General features: G+C 38.0%; 2 protein-coding genes across 24 annotated transcripts in view; both read left to right on the top strand.

The window, feature by feature from the left end:
• The window catches only part of LOC132156692 (NACHT, LRR and PYD domains-containing protein 12-like), a 108,099-nt gene extending 106,108 nt beyond the window's left edge, over positions 1–1,991 (top strand). For 15 of the 23 annotated variants that reach the window (XM_059565651.1, XM_059565644.1, XM_059565642.1 and 12 more), the window contains 3 exons: positions 612–782; positions 1,027–1,205; positions 1,444–1,991. In XM_059565651.1, coding sequence (XP_059421634.1) covers positions 612–782; positions 1,027–1,205; positions 1,444–1,445 — 352 coding nt within the window. In that variant the 3' untranslated portion in view covers positions 1,446–1,991. The remainder of the gene's footprint in view (positions 1–611; positions 783–1,026; positions 1,206–1,443) is intronic. The other 8 variants (XM_059565647.1, XM_059565643.1, XM_059565637.1 and 5 more) reach the window with 2 other exon arrangements.
• Positions 1,992–3,386: 1,395 nt separating this feature from the next.
• LOC132157554 (cilia- and flagella-associated protein 46) overlaps positions 3,387–20,194 on the top strand; it is a 97,451-nt gene continuing 80,643 nt past the window's right edge. The window contains exons 1-12 of the mRNA XM_059566926.1: positions 3,387–3,550; positions 3,778–3,890; positions 5,182–5,313; positions 6,788–6,852; positions 11,618–11,782; positions 15,198–15,321; positions 15,500–15,588; positions 16,834–17,130; positions 17,394–17,493; positions 17,578–17,673; positions 18,636–18,826; positions 19,777–19,996. Of these exons, the coding sequence (XP_059422909.1) occupies positions 3,502–3,550; positions 3,778–3,890; positions 5,182–5,313; positions 6,788–6,852; positions 11,618–11,782; positions 15,198–15,321; positions 15,500–15,588; positions 16,834–17,130; positions 17,394–17,493; positions 17,578–17,673; positions 18,636–18,826; positions 19,777–19,996 (1,641 nt within the window). The 5' untranslated portion in view covers positions 3,387–3,501. The remainder of the gene's footprint in view (positions 3,551–3,777; positions 3,891–5,181; positions 5,314–6,787; positions 6,853–11,617; positions 11,783–15,197; positions 15,322–15,499; positions 15,589–16,833; positions 17,131–17,393; positions 17,494–17,577; positions 17,674–18,635; positions 18,827–19,776; positions 19,997–20,194) is intronic.

Below are 20,194 nucleotides of genomic sequence, written 5' to 3'. Positions count from 1 at the left end.
TGTCCATTCCGGTCTTATTTCCTGAGAAAAGCCTTATTTAAGAAAAGAAAGTTAATCAAACTGGAAAATAAACTCCAAAGACAATAAAACTGGAGGTAAACAGGTGATGAGCCAGACGAAAAGTTCATTAACATGATCTTGTGTAGGCAATAGTTCTGACTTTGTACATTAAGACATTGAGAATCTCTATTGAGTTCAACAAATTTCTATTAAGTTTTAATCTACCAGATGAGACCAAACATGACAAAATTCTGTGTTTGATCCCAAGAGTTAATAAATGAGATGTAATGAGGAACACGTGGCTCCTGTGAAGCTGATGTCCTTCTGTAGGTGTTTATTAGAGGAGCAAGTGACTGTTTCTCCAGACAGATCTGTCCTTCTATCACTATGAAACAATATCTCACATTCAGCTCTGTGTGTCTGTTCAGTCCTGAAGCACATGACAGTTTCAGACAGCAGCATTGAGCATCAATATGCAGAAATCTCATTCTGTCAGCAGCAGTATGTGACAATGCTTGTCATTATATCTCCTCTCCTGCTCTGAAACCAGAGTCAATAACGAACTACACACACTTCAACTACAATTAACACTGTGTCATTGTTCTCTACAGGTTGAGAGATTGTGACGTCACATATGAAGGTTGTTCTGCTCTGACTTCAGCTCTGAGATCAAACCCCTCACACCTGAGAGAACTAGATCTGTCTAAGAATAAACTAACAGATTCAGTGAAGCTGCTTTCTGATGTACTACAGGATCCTCATTTTAAACTGGAGAAACTGTGGTAAGATCATACATAACTCACACATGAAGCACATTTAAAGTGAATATGAAGGGTTCGGCCTCAGCTTTTTAGTTTTAAAATTAATTGGTTTGCAAAAGTCATTGGTTCTGATGTTGACAGGGCCACATTAACCATTGGTTTAGGCAGGGCTGAAGCCCCAGGGCTCTCCTGCTCTGAGACCAGAGTCAATAACAAATTACACACACTTCAACTACAATTAACACTGTGTCATTGTTCTCTACAGGTTGAGTGATTGTGACGTCACAGATGAAGGTTGTGCTGCTCTGACTTCAGCTCTGAGATCAAACCCCTCACACCTGAGAGAACTGATTCTGTTTGGAAATAAACTAGGAGATTCTAGTAAGAACTTACTCTCTGATCTGGAGATGGATCCACATTATAAACTGGAGACATTATCCTGTTGTGAGTGTTTGTTTATTTAAGTTTTGTTTATAATCTGTGATGTGACTGATTTTGAATATATGAATATTTTAATGTTTTACAGTGTCTCTAGGTGATAGTAGTTGTTGATCATTTACTGTTATTAATCTCTGGCTGTAATATGAATATACTGTGTGTTTTCGGAGCTGGATCTGCTGATGTGATTTGACAGCCGTAATGTCTCAGACTCATATGTGTCTGTCTGTCTGTTTTATTATAGGACTCTCAGTGTTTAGACGTCAGTTCAGTTTCCTCAGGATCAGCTGATGGTGAATAAGGAGCCGCTTCAGAGACGTCACAGACACACAATCAACAGACTGTGAGATGGGGACACAAGAATTTAGAGATGTTCATTTTCCTGACCGACTCCTAACACTCATTAAGCAATCACTGACTGTTAACTGACAAAATTAGAATGTTACATTAGATTTAAATTAAATTGGAATTAATTTGTTTATTTGACCCATTGAAAGTGAAACTTTACAGTTTCTATTAATGTCTTATTCTTATCTGTATGACCAAAACTCATTTTCACTGTAATAAGGAAAACTAAAAATCAAGTGATTGCACGCGGATCTCATGGGAAACATTTGTATTCGTGCAGAATGAGATGTTGATATATTTCTCCTTAAATACTTTTTTTTTCTAGATGTTTATATGTTGTTTATAACTAATAATTTTATAGCTGCTTAATTTTCTGCTTTGTATTTTCCTCTGTTCTGAATACTGTAAAATGTAAAGGATTTGCAGATTGTCATAAATTTGCAAACCAATGTACAACCAGCTGGGAACAAAAGAGCTCGGTGTAATTTACTAAATTCAGATTGCTGTTAGTACATGTATTGCAAATTAATAAATCAAGAGATGTTTAGAGCTCAGTCTATCTTTCACCTCAGATGCACTACTGTAAATCTCACAGTTAATTGAAGTCTTTGAAACTCATTTAATGAGACAAACCCTGTCTATAATATCTGCATCTCATTAGGCTTTGGTTAATAAGATACCAAACATCAAGGGAAATTTGAGATTAAGATTGTGATTAATACATTTTTTTTCCAGAGATGGATGATGAACTTTTGAGGAAGACAAGTTGCATTTTTATTTATTTTATTTTTTAAAAACATTATTATTATTATTTTAAATATTAAACATTTGAAAAAAAAAGAAGAAAAAAAAGATATGCATAAATGCTGTTTTGCACCTTTATTTATTGGTAGTTAGTTTTAATCTGACTATATATCATATTTAGTTAAAATAATGCCTTAAAATGGTGATATAGGGCAGAGCCGGGAAAAACACTTCCCTCAAGGACTGTGTAATTTTTTTTTATGTGAAACAAAAGTTAAATGTGTTCAGAATATTCTAAACAAAATAGGAAGAAATGTTATTCGATTTTTATCAAAAAAGCTGTTACCCATCAGTTGAGGTAAAATACCCCCCAGTCTTACAAAGCAATTTACCTTACACATTTTCTGCCAAATCAGAGTACTGACCGTTTTTGCTTAAAATTAAAAATAATACAATCAATACTTATGAATTTCAAAATTATAATAGCCTATTTGACATAACATTTTATCAGCTGATGCTAACTGACTTGCTACAAAACAACAAGCTTTAAATCACTTTTTTTTTCTGCCTGCTGAAAAGTAGACAATTTACTGTGAAATATGTTTTCTCTCCGGTTCATCACCAGCGTAAGCTTCATAGTGAATACTTCTACATCATTCTTATCAATATAGTTCATAGTTACAATCAACATTTATCTTGAAATTATCTCAAGGTTATTTTGGGAAATGTTTAGTTTATTTTATATTATTATTTATTTAATTTGTTTTTAGAGATGTGTGATGAACTGAGACAAAACACACATGCAGTATTTTTATTTATTTTAAAAACGTATCAAAATGTTCAACATTTTGAAGAAATGATGACTGGTTGAATGAGCAGCATGTTTGCACCTTTTTAAATATGTAGTTACTTTTAATCCATGTACATATTTATAAAGTAATATAATAATAAGATATAGTAATATAGAGTAAATAAATGTTATTAGGGATATTAAACGTTTAATACTTATAACACGTGTTAAGTCTGGACTGTTTTAGGAAACGCGTTTGACCCTGCGCGCTTTCCGTTCAGCGTCCCGTTGCTAAGAGACGCGTACAAACTCTCCGAGTTACTCAGCGCAACACAAAACATAAACAAGAGGTAAATAATAAACACAAATCAATAGATTTCTTTTTAACGTCAACTTTAACCGCGGAGCTGCTGCTCTGAAATGGATCTTCGCATCCGACAATATTTAGCAAAAGCTCAGGAGAAAAGAGGTAATTATGTGTTTATTATTTTATTATCTTACATTGTTAGTGTTAGTTTTATTATCTTATATTGAAATCGCTTGCAGTGCAGTGGTTGATTTTAAACACATAACGTTATTTTTAAAATAGTGAATTATTTCTTAAGGAATTATGTTCTTGTGATATTTATATTTCTTGTGATATTAAAACAGGAGTCTGTATAATAAAGTCAGATCGAGGTGTGTTTGTGTTGTCAGATGCTGTGTTTGTGAGGAAAGCGTATGATCTGATCCGAGCTCCAGCTCCAGCAGCGTCTGATGGAAGATCTCTGTCTGATCTCTGTGTGCTGTGTGCTGAACAATCTCTACAGGTGCCACAATAAACCATCAGCACATCCTGAGATATTAATCAGACACACTTTCTGCTTCATTTCAGACAGAACTTTTACCTGGATTCACTCTATATTTATTCAATATGCATGCACTGATTATTCATCAGTATAGGTCTTGATAGTTTCATTAATTTCAGTAAAGTGGTAGATGTTCATTATAGCCACTGTAGTATGTTATGAGCTCAAACCTTTTCGAGCTTGAATGTCAGTAAAAATACAGTGTGCTGAGAATGTGCTCATCCTCAGGTGATCCAAGATCAGGATGAGTTTGTTTCTTCATCAGGTTTGTAGAAATGTAGCATTGCATCAGTCCTTCATCAATGGATGCTCTGCAGTGAATGGATGCCGTCAGAATGAGAGTACCAAACAGCTGATAAAAACATCACAATAATCCACAGCAGTCCAGTACAGAACATTTGCACAAAGAAATCATAAACATTAAAGCTGCTTTGAAGCTGTTTTGAACCAATTTATATTGTTCATTTAACTGAACTTGAATAATGGCAAAAAAGCATATAATGTGCACACAGATACTGCATATTTTTAAAAAATCAATCAGGCTATTTCACTAAGTTTGTGTGTTGTGATCACTGTTGTTTTAGTATCATTATAGTTTTTAACTTTGGAATTTTCAGGTGTGTTTTTTTTTTTTTTTTACTTTCATTTTAGTTAAAGTTTTAGTCATTTGTTTGTGTTTTTGTCATTTTTTGTTTCTTTTTATGTCTGTATACAGTATTTTCCGGACTATAAGTCGCACTTCTTTTCATAGATTGGCTGGTCCTGCGACTTACAGTCAGGTGCGACTCATTTATCAAAATTAATTTGACATGAACCAAGAGAAATGAACCAAGAGAAAACATTACCGTCTACAGCCGCGAGAGGGCGCTCTTATGCCGCTCAGTGCTCCTGTAGTCTACACTGAAAACATAAATCTATATATGTTTTTATATATGTTTTTTTTTTCCTCGTCATGACGTATTTTTGGACTGATGCGACATATACTTAGGTGCGACTTATAGTCCGAAAAAATGTGGTACATGTAGTTTTTATTAACTTTTATTTAATTGTTAGTTATTTTAATGCAAGTTTAACTAAATTAAGGTAAAACAAGATTTTTATTTTTTTATTTTATCTTATTCTGTTAATGGTTTTTTATTACAAGTAACATATTTGTAATGATTTTAGTTTTAATTAACTATACTAAACCTGGTTGTGATCAGCATGCAGGACGTCTGACACACTCATCATCTTTTGTGTGTTGTGTTGTCAGCTGGGCTGTTGGGAGATCACACAGGACTGTTTGATGATGTACTTGGAAGGGAAACCTCCAGTCAATCAGTTCCTGTGTCGAGCGTATCTGTGCCAGGGTCAGCTCATCTCCTCACGCTCCATTAACACAGCGGTAAGTCCAAACCGTCTGCTGGACTCATTAAAGAACATCAGTCTTTGACCTCTGAACTCTAAACCTGTCAGTCTGAGAAGTCAAGTCAAGTCACCTTTATTTATATAGCGCTTTAAACAAAATACATTGCGTCAAAGCAACTGAACAACATTCATTAGGAAAACAGTGTGTCAATAATGCAAATGATAGTTAAAGGCAGTTCATCATTGGATTCAGTGATGTCATCTCCGTTCAATTAAATAGTGTCTGTGCATTTATTTGCAATCAAGTCAACGATATCACTGTAGATGAAGTGACCCCAACTAAGCAAGCCAGAGGCGACAGCGGCAAGGAACCGAAACTCCATCAGTGACAGAATGGAGAAAAAAACCTTGGGAGAAACCAGGCTCAGTTGGGGGGCCAGTTCTCCTCTGACCAGACGAAACCATTAGTTCAATTCCAGGCTGCAGCAAAGTCAGATTGTGCAGAAGAATCATCTGTTTCCTGTGGTCTTGTCCTGGTGCTCCTCTGAGACAAGGTCTTTACAGGGGATCTGTATCTGGGGCTCTAGTTGTCCTGGTCTCCGCTGTCTTTCAGGGATGTAGATGTCCTTTCTAGGTGCTGATCCACCATCTGGTCTGGATACGTACTGGATCCGGGTGACTGCAGTGACCCTCTGATCTGGACACAGACTGGATCTGGTGGCTACGGTGACCTCGGAATAAGAGAGAAACAGACAAATATTAGCGTAGATGCCATTCTTCTAATGATGTAGCAAGTGCATCGGGTGTTATGGGAAGTGTTCCCGGTTCCGGTTTACCTAATTAATGCAGCCTAAAACTCCTTTAACGGATTTGGATAATAAAAGCATATTAGTATGTTATGTGTAAGCCAGGTTAAAGAGATGGGTCTTTAATCTAGATTTAAACTGCAAGAGTGTGTCTGCCTCCCGAACAATGTTAGGTAGGTTATTCCAGAGTTTAGGCACCAAACAGGAAAAGGATCTGCCGCCCGCAGTTGATTTTGATATTCTAGGTATTATCAAATTGCCTGAGTTTTGAGAACGTAGCGGACGTAGAGGATTATAATGTAAAAGGAGCTCATTCAAATACTGAGGTGCTAAACCATTCAGGGCTTTATAAATAAAAAGCAATATTTTAAAATCTATACGATGTTTGATAACATATAAGATGTTATTTATAATGAGAGGAAACTCTGGAAACACAGGATCTCACAGAGACTCTTTTCACTGGAGACAGTAAACAAACACTTACTCCAACAGTTGGGTTCCCAAGTTAAATTCCATTAATTTTCTCCATAGGGATTTAATATTTAACAATAACTTATAAACTTTTCAAAGACAGACATATTGTGAGTTCTGAGGTTGATGCACTCGAGTTATTCTCGATACAATCTCAAAATACTTCAATGTTGAATAAATCTGTCCCTCACATCTTTAATTGTGTTCCTATTTGTGTTGTTGTTTTATTTCCAGGAGGACTTGGATAAGGCTGTGATGTACTATCTGAAGGCCATTGAGATTGCCAAAGACAAGTCCAGGTAGAGTAAACTAAAGAACAGAGAACAGATGATTGAAGCTGATTCTTTGTTATGATCGGAGACCCAGTGAAACGCAGGAGACGAGAGTTCCAAATACAGTGTGGGTTTATTTGGGTAATCCAACTCAGAATCCAACATGCAGGGGTCAAAACCAAAAATCCATCCAAACAAACAAACAGGAAAGGAACAGGAACGGGAACAGGAACTCGGAAGACGAGGAAACTGGGTGACAGAATGAAAGGACTCCATGAAAACAAATGGAAACAGACCGGATTATATAGGCAGGGTAATGACGATCAAGTGAAGACACCTGAGTGCAATTAACAGGAGTGCAATTACTGTGATGAAGGGACAAGGCTTTGTGGGAATTGTAGTGCCTGCGGTGAGGTGCCTATGGGGAAGTGACACCACTAGTGGACACCCAGGGAAACAGAGACCAGACAGCATGACATTACCCCGTCCTCCACGGAGCAGCTACCAGATGCTCCACCCGAACCCAAGAAGAGACCAAGGAACACAGAGACCAGGAGGGAGGAGGAGCGGCGGAGGACCAGGGGGAGGGACGGAGGGCCAGGTCCATAGATGGAAACAGAGAGAAAAGGAGCAAAAACAAACAAAAAAACAAAACAACAACAAAACACAAGTCCAGGAAGGACATAACGTTCAGTCCCCAGGGCCGAACCGACAGGGCAGGAATCCAGAGAGGAGCAAAGTGGAATTGCAGCCCTGCGGTCGAGACAGAATTCCCCCAGGGCGGCGCAGAAGACCACCACATCCGCGTGGTCGAGACAGAAGCCCACCCGGGGCGGCGCAGAAGACCACCACATACGTGCGGTCGAGACAGAAGCCCACCAGGGCGGCGCAGAAGACCACCCCATCCGTGCGGTCGAGACAGAAAACCACCAGGGCGGCGCAGAAGACCATCACATTAGTGTGGTCGAAACAGAAGCCCACCCGGGTGGCGCAGAAGACCACCACATTCGTGTGGTCGAAACAGAAGTCCCCCCGGGTGGCGCAGAAGACCACCACATCCGTGTGGTCGAGACAGAAGCCCACCCGGGCGGCGCAGAAGACCACCACAGTGGGATCGATGACACTGGAGAGCAAGTCTGGTTAGGCAAGTCTGAAACAGAGAACATGAACAAGTTAAGGGTGGCCCCCGTGGCCACGACAGGATCAGTCGAGCGCTCAGAGAGTTCGGCTGAGACGTGACTAGGCTCTGGAAGTTCCCGCAGAGATGAGGAAAGACTGGTAGTTCAGCCGAGACGAGGAGAGGCTCTGGTAGTTCAGCCGAGACGTGGAGAGGCTCTGGTAGTTCAGCAGAGACGTGGAGAGGCTCTGGTAGTTCAGCAGAGGCGTGGAGAGGCTCTGGTAGTTCAGCAGATACGTGGAGAGGCTCTGGTAGTTCAGCAGAGACGTGGATAGGCTCTGGTAGTTCAGCAGAAACGTGGAGAGGCTCTGGTAGTTCAGCAAATACGTGGAGAGGCTCTGGTAGTTCCCGCAGAGGCATGGAGAGGCTCTGGTAGTTCTGTGGTGTTTAGACTGGATTCAGGAAGATCAATGATGACTTGACTCTGCTCATGAAGATCATTGGTGACTTGCATTTGTTCATGAAGATCAATAGTGACTTGCCTTTGCCCATGAAGATCATTGGTGACATGACTCTGCCCATGAAGATCAATGGTGACATGACTCTACTCATGAAGATCAATGGTGACATGACTCTACTCATGAAGATCAATGGTGACATGACTCTACTCATGAAGATCATTGGTGACATGACTCTACTCATGAAGGTCAATGGTGACATGACTCTACTCATGAAGATCAATGGTGACATGACTCTGCTCATGAAGATCATTGGTGACATGACTCTACTCATGAAGATCAATGGTGACATGACTCTACTCATGAAGATCAATGGTGACATGACTCTGCTCATGAAGATCATTGGTGACATGACTCTGCTCATGAAGATCATTGGTGACTTGCATTTGTTCATGAAGATCATTGGTGACATGACTCATGAAGATCAATGGTGACATGACTCTACTCATGAAGATCAATGGTGACATGACTCTGCTCATGAAGATCATTGGTGACTTGCATTTGTTCATGAAGATCAATGGTGACTTGCCTTTGCCCATGAAGATTACCAGTGACTTGACTTTGCCCATGAAGATTACCAGTGACTTGCCTTTGTCCATGAAGATTACCGGTGACTTGACTTTGCCCATGAAGATTACCGGTGACTTGACTTTGCCCATGAAGATTACCGGTGACTTGACTTTGCCCATGAAGGTCAACGGTGACTAGCCCTGACTCTGGAAGGTCAACGGTGACCAGCCCTGACTCTGGAAGGTCAACGGTGACTAGCCCTGACTCTGGAAGGTCAACGGTGACTAGCCCTGACTCTGGAAGGTCAACGGTGACTAGCCCTGACTCTGGAGGGTCAACGGTGACTAGCCCTGACTCTGGAGGGTCAACGGGAACCTGACTCGACTCTGGAGGGTCAACGGGAACCTGACTCGACTCTTTCAACAAGAATCGGCCATCCCACCGGGAGAGACAGGTGTGGCTGGGGTATTCCACGGAGACCGATGTCGTAAATAGAATACAAACTCCCAGAAATTGTAAGCGTCCAACTGCTCCATTTCATTTCGAGGAACTGGGTCATCCAGCCCGGTGTTGAAAGTGTCCTTTAGGGCCGCATCATTACATCCCATACCCTCAGCTAGGGTCCAGAACATTTGTGCCATAGCACCCACCTCAATCCCCTCTTGTCGGAGGGTGGTCAATTTGACGTAACGTGCCCTTCGTTCCACCATATTGGCTGGGAAACGGGTATGAAGTCCCACACTGCTGGATCTCGACATTGATGGGGTCTGTTACGATCGGAGACCCAGTGAAATGCAGGAGATGAGAGATCCAAATGCAGTGTGGGTTTATTTGGGTAATCCAACTCAGAATCCAACATGCAGGGGTCAAACCAAAAATCCATCCAAACAAACAAACAGGAAAGGACCAGGAACGGGAACAGGAACTCGGAAGACGAGGAAACTGGGTGACGGAATAAAAGGACTCCATGAAAACAAATGGAAACAGACCGGATTATATAGGCAGGGTAATGACTATCAAGTGAAGACACCTGAGTGCAATTAACAGGAGTGCAATTACTGTGATGAAGGGACAAGGCTTTGTGGGAAATGTAGTGCCTGCGGTGAGGTGCCTATAGGGAAGTGAGACCACTAGTGGACACCCAGGGAAACAGAGACCAGACAGCGTGACATTCTTCTCTCTCATCTCTTGTCATGATTAATAAATAAAAAAATGATGTGACCCGCTTCATTAAGAAAGAGTTACTCTTTCATAGTTTAGGAGACTCATTGGGATGTTAACTGAAGTTATCAGCATTCATAAGAAATGCTTGCGACCTCTGTCTTTTGATGATTGCATCTTTGACGAATCTGAGCACGCTTCGAGACATTACGGAGATCTCATCTGAAACTCTAGAAGAGATTACAGGACTCTTAGAAGAAGGATAAACTATTGTGAAGTAGAACAATGATTTTTTTTACACACGTATTTTATGGAAACCATGGTACAATTTCTTTTTCAGGATTCTTTGATCAATAAAAAGTTCAAAAGAGCAGCATTTGAAATAGAAATCTTATTTAACATTATAAATGTTTTTACCTTTACCTTTGATCAATTGAATGCAATCCTTGTTTAATAAGGGTATATTTTGTTTTCTTTCTTTTGTAAAATATTATTTTAATTTGGTAATGTTTCACAGTTTCCACAAAAATAATGAGCAACTGTGTTCAACATTGATAATAATCAGAAATGTTTCTTGAGCAGTAAATCATCATATTTTCATGATTTCTGAAGATCATGTGACACTGAAGACTGGAGGAATGATGCTGAAAATACAGCGGAGCATCACAGAAATAAATTACACTTTAACACAGATTTACACAGAAAACAGCTGGTTTAAACTATTAATAATATTTTACAATGTTTTACACTATTTTTGATTAATTAAATGCAGCCTTGGTGAGCAGAAGAGACTTCTTTTAGAATCAACAAAAAAAAAAAAAAAAAGTTTTCCCGCAGTTTTCCTTCTCCTAAATACATATACACCTTTTACACCCTCTGTAACACCTTGTAACAGCCTCTGAGATAGAAATGGAATAGTTTGAGGCTTTAACACGAGTGTCGAGGTTTTATATATTTAAGCAGGATGTCAGATCATCAATCATAAACACTAAGCAACTACGCATGGAGTTAACTTTGAAATATTAACACTAGGAAAGTAACACACTATCAAGGGATGTCCAGCACGCAGGGCTCGGTTATATGATGTTATATCTACTGTAAACTTCTAATTGTTGGATGATGGATGTGTAATCCCTGCTTTACTGCTTCTGTAGAGGCTCGTCAGAGGGAATACAGCTCAGATACTCGCTGCTAAAACACGCCGTTCTCTGGTGGATAAATTAGTGACTCCAGAATAGAGTCCTCAGTCCTGCAATTATTGCTTTATATCTCATGGACATTGAGGCCTCCTGTGGCTTTTTGAAAGGCTCATGCACTCATTACTCATTCACACGCTTTGAGATCTAAGGTCGCTCACAGTATAAATTGAGATGTAGTGAGAAATCAGATTCTGATCTTCCCAACAGTGATATCTTAAATTATTAATCAGACTAATTTTATTCCCGTCTCTTTCTGCTTCTCCTCTGCCTCGTTCTTTCTTTATTAGATATCATTTCCTGGTGTTCAACGCCTCGCTGCTGTATCTGCAGTCTGTCAGACGGTTCCTGAGGCCTGGACAGAGACGGCTCCTGGTTTCTTCTCTCACGCAGGTCCTCGAGGCTCTAGAGGAGGTTCAGGATCCTGATCACACATGGAGAGCGGAGCTGATGCTGTAGGTGGCTTCACCTTTGACGTTAAATTACTGTTTTATGCACACAATGTGAGTGAATATCATGAAACCCGTCGAGAAGTCCAGGTCATAATTCAGTACAGTGTCATAGAAAAGAAAAATAGCATACATAAAAAAAATGAAGCATGTTTGGATTTTTTTTTTTGATGGAAATATATCAAATTGTCTCTCCTCCAATTCTCATTTCTGTTTATGCAAATAAGTATTTCCATCCATTTGGATTATACAGCTTTAACATAAACAAATAAACTCAGTCATGCATAAATGCAACAGGTCATATTTCTGCAATAGTGCTAAACACATACAGTAATAACCAGCTCTATCTATGTATCATCAGTAAATCCAATTTGTTTAAATTTCATTGCTTGTTCCACAGCTAGACATGTTTAAACATGTTTATATTTTTTTACTAAATAAATGTAATTGTTTTCACTATGGCCAGATTTATATGAGAGTTTCATTAACACTTTACCTTAAAGCCTAAATGTATAATGCATTATAGAGGGTTATTATAAGTTATAATGCATTATAATTATTCATAATTTAAAATGCACAATGTAATGATGAATTTATAATGAATTAACTGTGGTTACAGTTATGCATGAGATTGTACAAAGCATTAAAAGGTGCATCACAAGGCCTAATGCATGCATTAAACTACTTTTATAATGCACTATGCATATCGGCTTTAAGTAAAGTGTTACCAACGTTTCTTTTCTGGCACAGAATTAAAATACATATATATATATATATATATATATATATATATATATATATATATATACAACCCGAATTCCGGAAAAGTTGGGACGTTTTTTAAATTTTAATAAAATGAAAACTAAAGGAATTTCAAATCACATGAGCCAATATTTTATTCACAATAGAACATAGATAACGTAGCAAATGTTTAAACTGAGAAATTTTACACTTTTATCCACTTAATTAGCTCATTTAAAATTTAATGCCTGCTACAGGTCTCAAAAAAGTTGGCACGGGGGCAACAAATGGCTAAAAAAGCAAGCAGTTTTGAAAAGATTCAGCTGGGAGAACATCTAGTTAATTGATATCAGGTCTGTAACATGATAAGCTATAAAAGCTTTGTCTTAGAGAAGCAGAGTCTCTCAGAAGTAAAGATGGGCAGAGGCTCTCCAATCTGTGAAAGACTGCGTAAAAAAATTGTGGAAAACATTAAAAACAATGTTCCTCAACGTCAAATTGCAAAGGCTTTGCAAATCTCATCATCTACAGTGCATAACATCATCAAAAGATTGAGAGAAACTGGAGAAATCTCTGTGCGTAAGGGACAAGGCCGGAGACCTTTATTGGATGCCCGTGGTCTTCGGGCTCTCAGACGACACTGCATCACTCATCGGCATGATTGTGTCAATGACATTACTAAATGGGCCCAGGAATACTTTCAGAAACCACTGTCGGTAAACACAATCCGCCGTGCCATCAGCAGATGCCAACTAAAGCTCTATCATGCAAAAAGGAAGCCATATGTGAACATGGTCCAGAAGCGCCGTCGTGTCCTGTGGGCCAAGGCTCATTTAAAATGGACTATTTCAAAGTGGAATAGTGTTTTATGGTCAGACGAGTCCAAATTTGACATTCTTGTTGGAAATCACGGACGCCGTGTCCCCCGGGCTAAAGAGGAGGGAGACCTTCCAGCATGTTATCAGCGTTCAGTTCAAAAGCCAGCATCTCTGATGGTATGGGGGTGCATAAGTGCATACGGTATGGGCAGCTTGCATGTTTTGGAAGGCTCTGTGAATGCTGAAAGGTATATAAAGGTTTTAGAGCAACATATGCTTCCCTCCAAACAACGTCTATTTCAGGGAAGGCCTTGTTTATTTCAGCAGGACAATGCAAAACCACATACTGCAGCTATAACAACAGCATGGCTTCGTCGTAGAAGAGTCCGGGTGCTAACCTGGCCTGCCTGCAGTCCAGATCTTTCACCTATAGAGAACATTTGGCGCATCATTAAACGAAAAATACGTCAAAGACGACCACGAACTCTTCAGCAGCTGGAAATCTATATAAGGCAAGAATGGGACCAAATTCCAACAGCAAAACTCCAGCAACTCATAGCCTCAATGCCCAGACGTCTTCAAACTGTTTTGAAAAGAAAAGGAGATGCTACACCATGGTAAACATGCCCCGTCCCAACTATTTTGAGACCTGTAGCAGAAATCAAAATTGAAATGAGCTCATTTTGTGCATAAAATTGTAAACTTTCTCAGTTTAAACATTTGCTATGTTATCTATGTTGTATTGTGAATAAAATATTGGCTCATGTGATTTGAAAGTCTTTTAGTTTTCATTTTCTTAAAATTTAAAAAACGTCCCAACTTTTCCGGAATTCGGGTTGTATATAGATAGACAATTGCAACCTTTTTTTCTTTCTCAGAATAACAAGTTTACATTTCACAATCCTGAGGATACAAGAAATGTGCTTTATAATGTCAGAATTGCAGGATATATATAGACTTGTGAGATAAGAAGTTTTTTATTCAGTGGCCGACACGGTCTTCCATAGATTTATGCTGATTCTAGACTATATCAATAAATACATTTTTTTTTTAAATAATAAACTATGCCATAAAATCTGACCAGTTTCATTTATGCATGACTGACAAATATGCATCATATATAAGTTTATTAGTTAAGTGTTTGTGTTAACTATGTTTAATCCAAATGCATGGGAAATTTATATGCAGTTAAAATACATAAATCTTAAATTTCAGTCTAAGTATTTTGTATGCATTATGGTATTTTTAGTTTCACTCAAAATGTAGATAGAAAAACTGGGTAATGGTATATAATTTAACTCTAAAAATAATGTCTTTATGCATAGTTCATATGAGATTCTTATGTAAATGTATTATATGATACGATAGCTAATGCAATCAGTGGTTCAAAGTTAAGAAACTCAATAATCAGGACAAGTACGCAGCCTTTAGATGCTCTTTTGACGCCACTGTGACCATTGAAGCGCTGAATTGATGTCACAGATCTCCAGTGATCCTGATCCTGCAGCTCACAGATACACTTCACCTTCAGTTCTGTCAGGGTTCGGCCTGTTTTACACCACTTATACTGAGAAAATTGTTTAGAGATGGATTTTAAAGGTCATAATAAATCTTTATGATGTGATCAAACTCCTTCATGGCTGTTTTATTGTTGTAGGCATGTAATCCTGGAGCACAAAATAAACTCATCCCTAATAAAAGTTGAAAGAGGCTTGTCATTGATCTCAAATTGAATCTGGCTCTTTGCCTTGACTCTACAGTCTGTTGTCGAAGAGGTTGCATTGGAAATTCAAATGCATGCTGTAAAACACTGGAGTGAAGGCTCATAATTCATGTTGTTTTCATCTGGTGTTTCTATTCAGACACCTTGTTGAATGTCTTCTCGATGCTGGGAAGCAGAAGGAAGCAGCTGCTTTGGCCAAAGTCACCTCTGATTTTATACAGGCACATAAACCAGAGCTTTATCCCCGGCTTTTCTCCATACAGGTAAAACTTTCTCTTTTGTGTTGTGTTATTAATCCTGCTCGAGCAGCTCATTCACTCTGGCTCTATTTCAACAAATTGTTGTTGTTATAGTTATGTTAACTATTATAACCCTGCTACCCAGAGAATGCATGCAGTATGTCAAAATTATAGTTATAATATAGTTAGGTTTCCTCCACAGGTTCGACACAACCTCATGGATGTCTCTGAAATGCTGAAAGATGGAAACTCTAAGTTGCTCGTGATGTACAAGATCCAGAAGCTTAAACAGTAAGGAAGATATTTATCACATTAACAGTGGTTTTATTCCTTGTGTTCAAATACAGCTGCATTTTGTCGCTGTACCTTTACTTGAGCCACCACAGTCATCACATCTCAACTTCTCCAGTGAAAACAACACATTTTGTGCAGCCTACGCTGTAAATTAACTAAACTAGTAAATAACTAAACTAGTAAAGTAAATAAACTAAAGTGCTTCTCCTCATCTGTGTGGATGAAGAAAACAGTTTAAAGATCATTTCTGAAGACTTCATAAGTGTTTATGGGTGTTCATCAGATCTTAATGGTTAACAGATGGATAGTTGTTGGCTGAACATAGATATTCTGCATTTATCTGAAAAGTCAGTCTGGTGATTTTATGGTAAAAAAAAACTTTGTGGATGTTTGTTATTTTTTTTAGTTATTGACATTAGGTTTTGAAAGGTGCTACAAAAATAAAAGTGATTAATGCAGTATTGATGCATTCTGTAACTGTACAATTATGGTATTGAAACACACGAAGACCCACTACTATTCAGTAATATTAAGATTTTCCTTATATTTGTACTTTTAATTTGAAATTGTCATTGCATTTATTTGTAAATGCATTGGGCAGATGCTTTTACCCAAAGTTACTTACATTGCATTCAAGGTACTGTATCTTATGAAAGAAAAAACTTGGAAAATATGTAAAATATAGTTAGTTGTTTTAGTATATTGCATCCTATTTTAGTTTTTATTAATATTTTGAAATGATTTAGAAATTGTGCTATTTTTATAATTTTTTTGTTTTTGCAATTATGTATATATATGTCTGTACAGTTTATATTAAAATTTTATTTTTAGTTAATTTAGTACATCAATTTAAATTAAGAAATGCTGAAATAAATATCTTTTTAAAAGTTTTATTTTATTTTGTTAACATAAAAAACTATTAAAAAAAAATATGTTACACAGGGTAAAAACTGCATTGCTGAGAGAAAGTTAAAGAGAAACTGAAATTCAGCACAAATCCAAATGTTTTGTGTACTTGATGTGAACTGCATTATATACTGTAAGTTGCTTTGTAATATAAGTCAAAACATATCCGGGTTAGGAATTTCTTTTTTTTTTTTTTCTTGTGGAAAATTCATGTCAATGTATGCATTTCTTAGAAACTGAACCCATGACTTGTCATTTCTAGCACCATGCTGTACTGCCTGAGCTACAGGATCAGAAATCAGCGAGACTAAGTGTGTGTTTGCATGTTCTTCACAGTGCGGTTGATGTCGCTGAAGTCAAGAGAGATGATGGAGCTACACTGAAGGAGATTTTCCTGCTGCTGAAGCACTCATCAGAGCCCAAAGCGTCTGAGCTCCAGGCCTCCAGTCCTCCACCGGACATCCACAGATCCAGTGCTCCACCCAACATCATCTGCGAGTCCAGCGGATCCAGTCCTCCACCCTTCACCCAGAGCTTCAGTGCTCCACCCAGCGTCCTCCACTCGAGTCCATCCTCCTCCTGCAGCTCCAGTGTTTGTCTGGACCACAGCTCTCCCATCCCACTGACCGACAGGTGCGTCCAACACTGCAGCACTTCAGGACCCCAAGAACTTATGCTTCCTTCGGTGAATCATTTACTTTTAAAACAGGAAGATTTAAAAGTCCAGAGGACTTTTATTATGTTTGGTTTATGAACTTTATTCCTATCCATCATCCTTTCTGTCGGAGTATGCACACACCTAAGCTCATGATAAACTTATGATCTTTTGTAGCCACAAAGCCAGTAGGAAGTGCTTTAAAATATTTGTGTAATCATTATAACCCTCATGATTTCAGGGTTGAGCTTCTGCTGGATCTGGCTTTCCTCTCTCTGCAGTTCCAGCAACATCAAACCGCATGCGACTGTCTGAAGGAGCTCCGAGCCACAGATGTCACCGTGAGACTCACAAAGTGCTTCTTTCCTTTCTTGTGTTGTGTTGTTGTTTGTGTGACTCAGAGGTCTGGTGGTGTTTTCCTGAAGGTGGGTCAGCGTATAATGATGGAGTGTGTGCAGTGTGAGCTGGAGCTGAACAAACACAGACAGGGAATGCAGAATTACTCCAGATCCAGTGTGGAGGTGCTGCTTCTGTTGTATTCATCTCTTACCAAGAACACTGTTTGGTTTCAGGCTCCTGCTCACGTATAGTTCCTGCAATTTCTATAGCATTTATTTTGCATTTCATTTATTCATTTCTGTAGCACATTTTAAACTCATGTCAGCCAATGTGCTTTATATACAGTATATTAATTATAGTAAAACATAAAGTGCATACTCTAAATATAGTAAAACCATATGCATATGTAAAAACAGTAAACCATATGTATAAATGCATGCTAAAAAGACTTAATTCAATATATATTTAATATATTTCTTAATATCTTATGTAGTTGTGCTTCTCAATGAAATTATATGTTAAATTATGTTTTTATTTATATATATCTAAAACAAGACTATTTAAAATAGTCATTTGATAAAGAAATATAATATGGAATAATCTATAAAATTATAATAGAATAAAGTAAAGAAATAGCTTCAGCTTTGTTTCAATTAACAAAAACTATTTTTAATGGTGTATCCAAGCACAATAAATTTACTTCACGATTAAATTATTTTATTAATTAAATTTAATCAAATAATATAATAATATAATATAATAATAATATAATCATTTTCAATTTGTTTACCTTGATTTACTAAAGTAACTAAAAAAAACTTAAATACAAATTAATAAAAAAAAAACTATGCAGACATATTTAAAAAAAATGGTTTTAGCTCAAAATAAAAGGGAAATATAGAAATACAAAATAATGCAAACTATTATTCAAGGCTGTAATTACTTGCTGCTTCTCAAGTGTTCATAAATATCAAATTAGATATTATTATAAATCAAATCCGAAGCCAAACTGAGATGATAATCTTAAATGATGGATAATTCTAGTATTTAAGTGACTGTTGACCAAAAGGCCAGCAGTGCTGAGAGCTCTTCCAGAAGAAGATGTGCTTCACATGCATGTCTAAGAGAGTGTTGTTTCTCGCAGCTGTGGTTGAGTGTAATCGCTCGTTTGGATGCGCTGCTGCAGACGGCTCTGGAGAAAGCAGACGCTCGGGTCACTCAAGCGGTGTGTGTGTGTCAGTGGAACACATGTCTGCCTCTTCTCCAACACAACCTCCACAAGAGAGTCCAGAAAGCCCTGCTCACCGTCGCTCGAGCGCTGGAGCACACACACAGGTCTGAGACATGCTCCCTTCACTCCAGCGCGTTTAGCACACTTGATACTCTGGGAATCTGAGCTTAGTCGTCTGCTTCGTCATTAGAGGAATGAAAAGAAAAAGAACATGTTCTCATACTTATGTCTTATTTATTCACTGTGAAGAACATAAACAGAGATGTTTATTAGAAAGCAGACAAAACAAGACTTAAAAATATTCTAAAATTAGTCACATGCACTAAACTCTACATCTTCTGAAGTCAAGCAATGCTTTTTTTTGTGAGGAAGACTTATATAAGTCGCTATCATTGATTATCTGCCCCTCGCCACTAAACCTTCTACTAAAGGAACTAATTTTGTGTTGCATGTGAGAAGTAAAGTTTTTTTTTGCTTTTGACAAACTATTACTATATTCCTATATTATTTTAGAATTATTTATTATGGAAGCCCTTTAACTCCACTGAAAAAATAAAAAATAAAAAAGAATTATTAAATGTAATTGTGACTCTTTTTCTCACAATTGCATATGAACTCACATTTCTGCCTTTTTTTAAATTTAATTTTGATTATTTTGTTATTTTAATTCATTTTAGCTTTTTTTTAAATGTTTCTAAGAAAAAAAAATTGTATATATATATATATATAAATAACTTTAAAAGCCTTTAAATTAGTCTATTGTACTATATTCTAGTATCGTAGTATGAAGTGATGTGAGGAATAGACTGAACTTTAAGACCCAAGCAACATATTTGTGCAACATTGACACTGTTATTAAACTGAACTGAATCTGAACTGAGCTGAATAAAGACTTGTCTTCCTTAGAGCTGCTTTACAGCACAATTAGATGGGTCTTATATTTGAAGTCATTGATTGTGTTGTTTTCCTGTTCATCACTGTGAAGCTGCTTTGAATCTGTATTAGATGTGACTTGATTTAAAGTGGACGTTGTTTAAACTGTGTTTGTGCACAGTTTGCTGCTGGATGTGCTGTGTCAGGTTCACGCTGAGCTCGCTGCGATAGACGAGGAGGATGAGAAGCTGGAATCTGCCATGAAGCATCTTCAGAAAGCTCTTGAGCTAGATCCTCTGTCCCAGCACCTGTCCTCCTCCTTACAGCTCCTCCAGCTGCGCTCCTCTGTCCACAGCGCTCCCACACGAGCGGAGGAGCACGCCGCTAAACTCATCCAGCAGGTGATGAGCGGCTCTCCTGCACACACAGACAGCTGACTGCTATGTGTCCAGTATGAACGGCCCTTTCAGCAGGTCCCTGAATCAAAGCTTCATTAGTTTTGTAGCGCTCTGCATTCTCATACATGACTTTGATGTAGATTATACAAGCAACGCTGCATTAGACTCTGGACAAAATTGGAAGTGCACAACTATTCAAAA

Source organism: Carassius carassius, chromosome 14 (genome assembly GCF_963082965.1).
Source record: "Carassius carassius chromosome 14, fCarCar2.1, whole genome shotgun sequence".
NCBI classification, from domain to species: Eukaryota; Metazoa; Chordata; class Actinopteri; order Cypriniformes; family Cyprinidae; genus Carassius; species Carassius carassius.
Note: the sequence above shows the minus strand (reverse complement) of the source record. Positions and strands in the feature narration are given on the sequence as shown.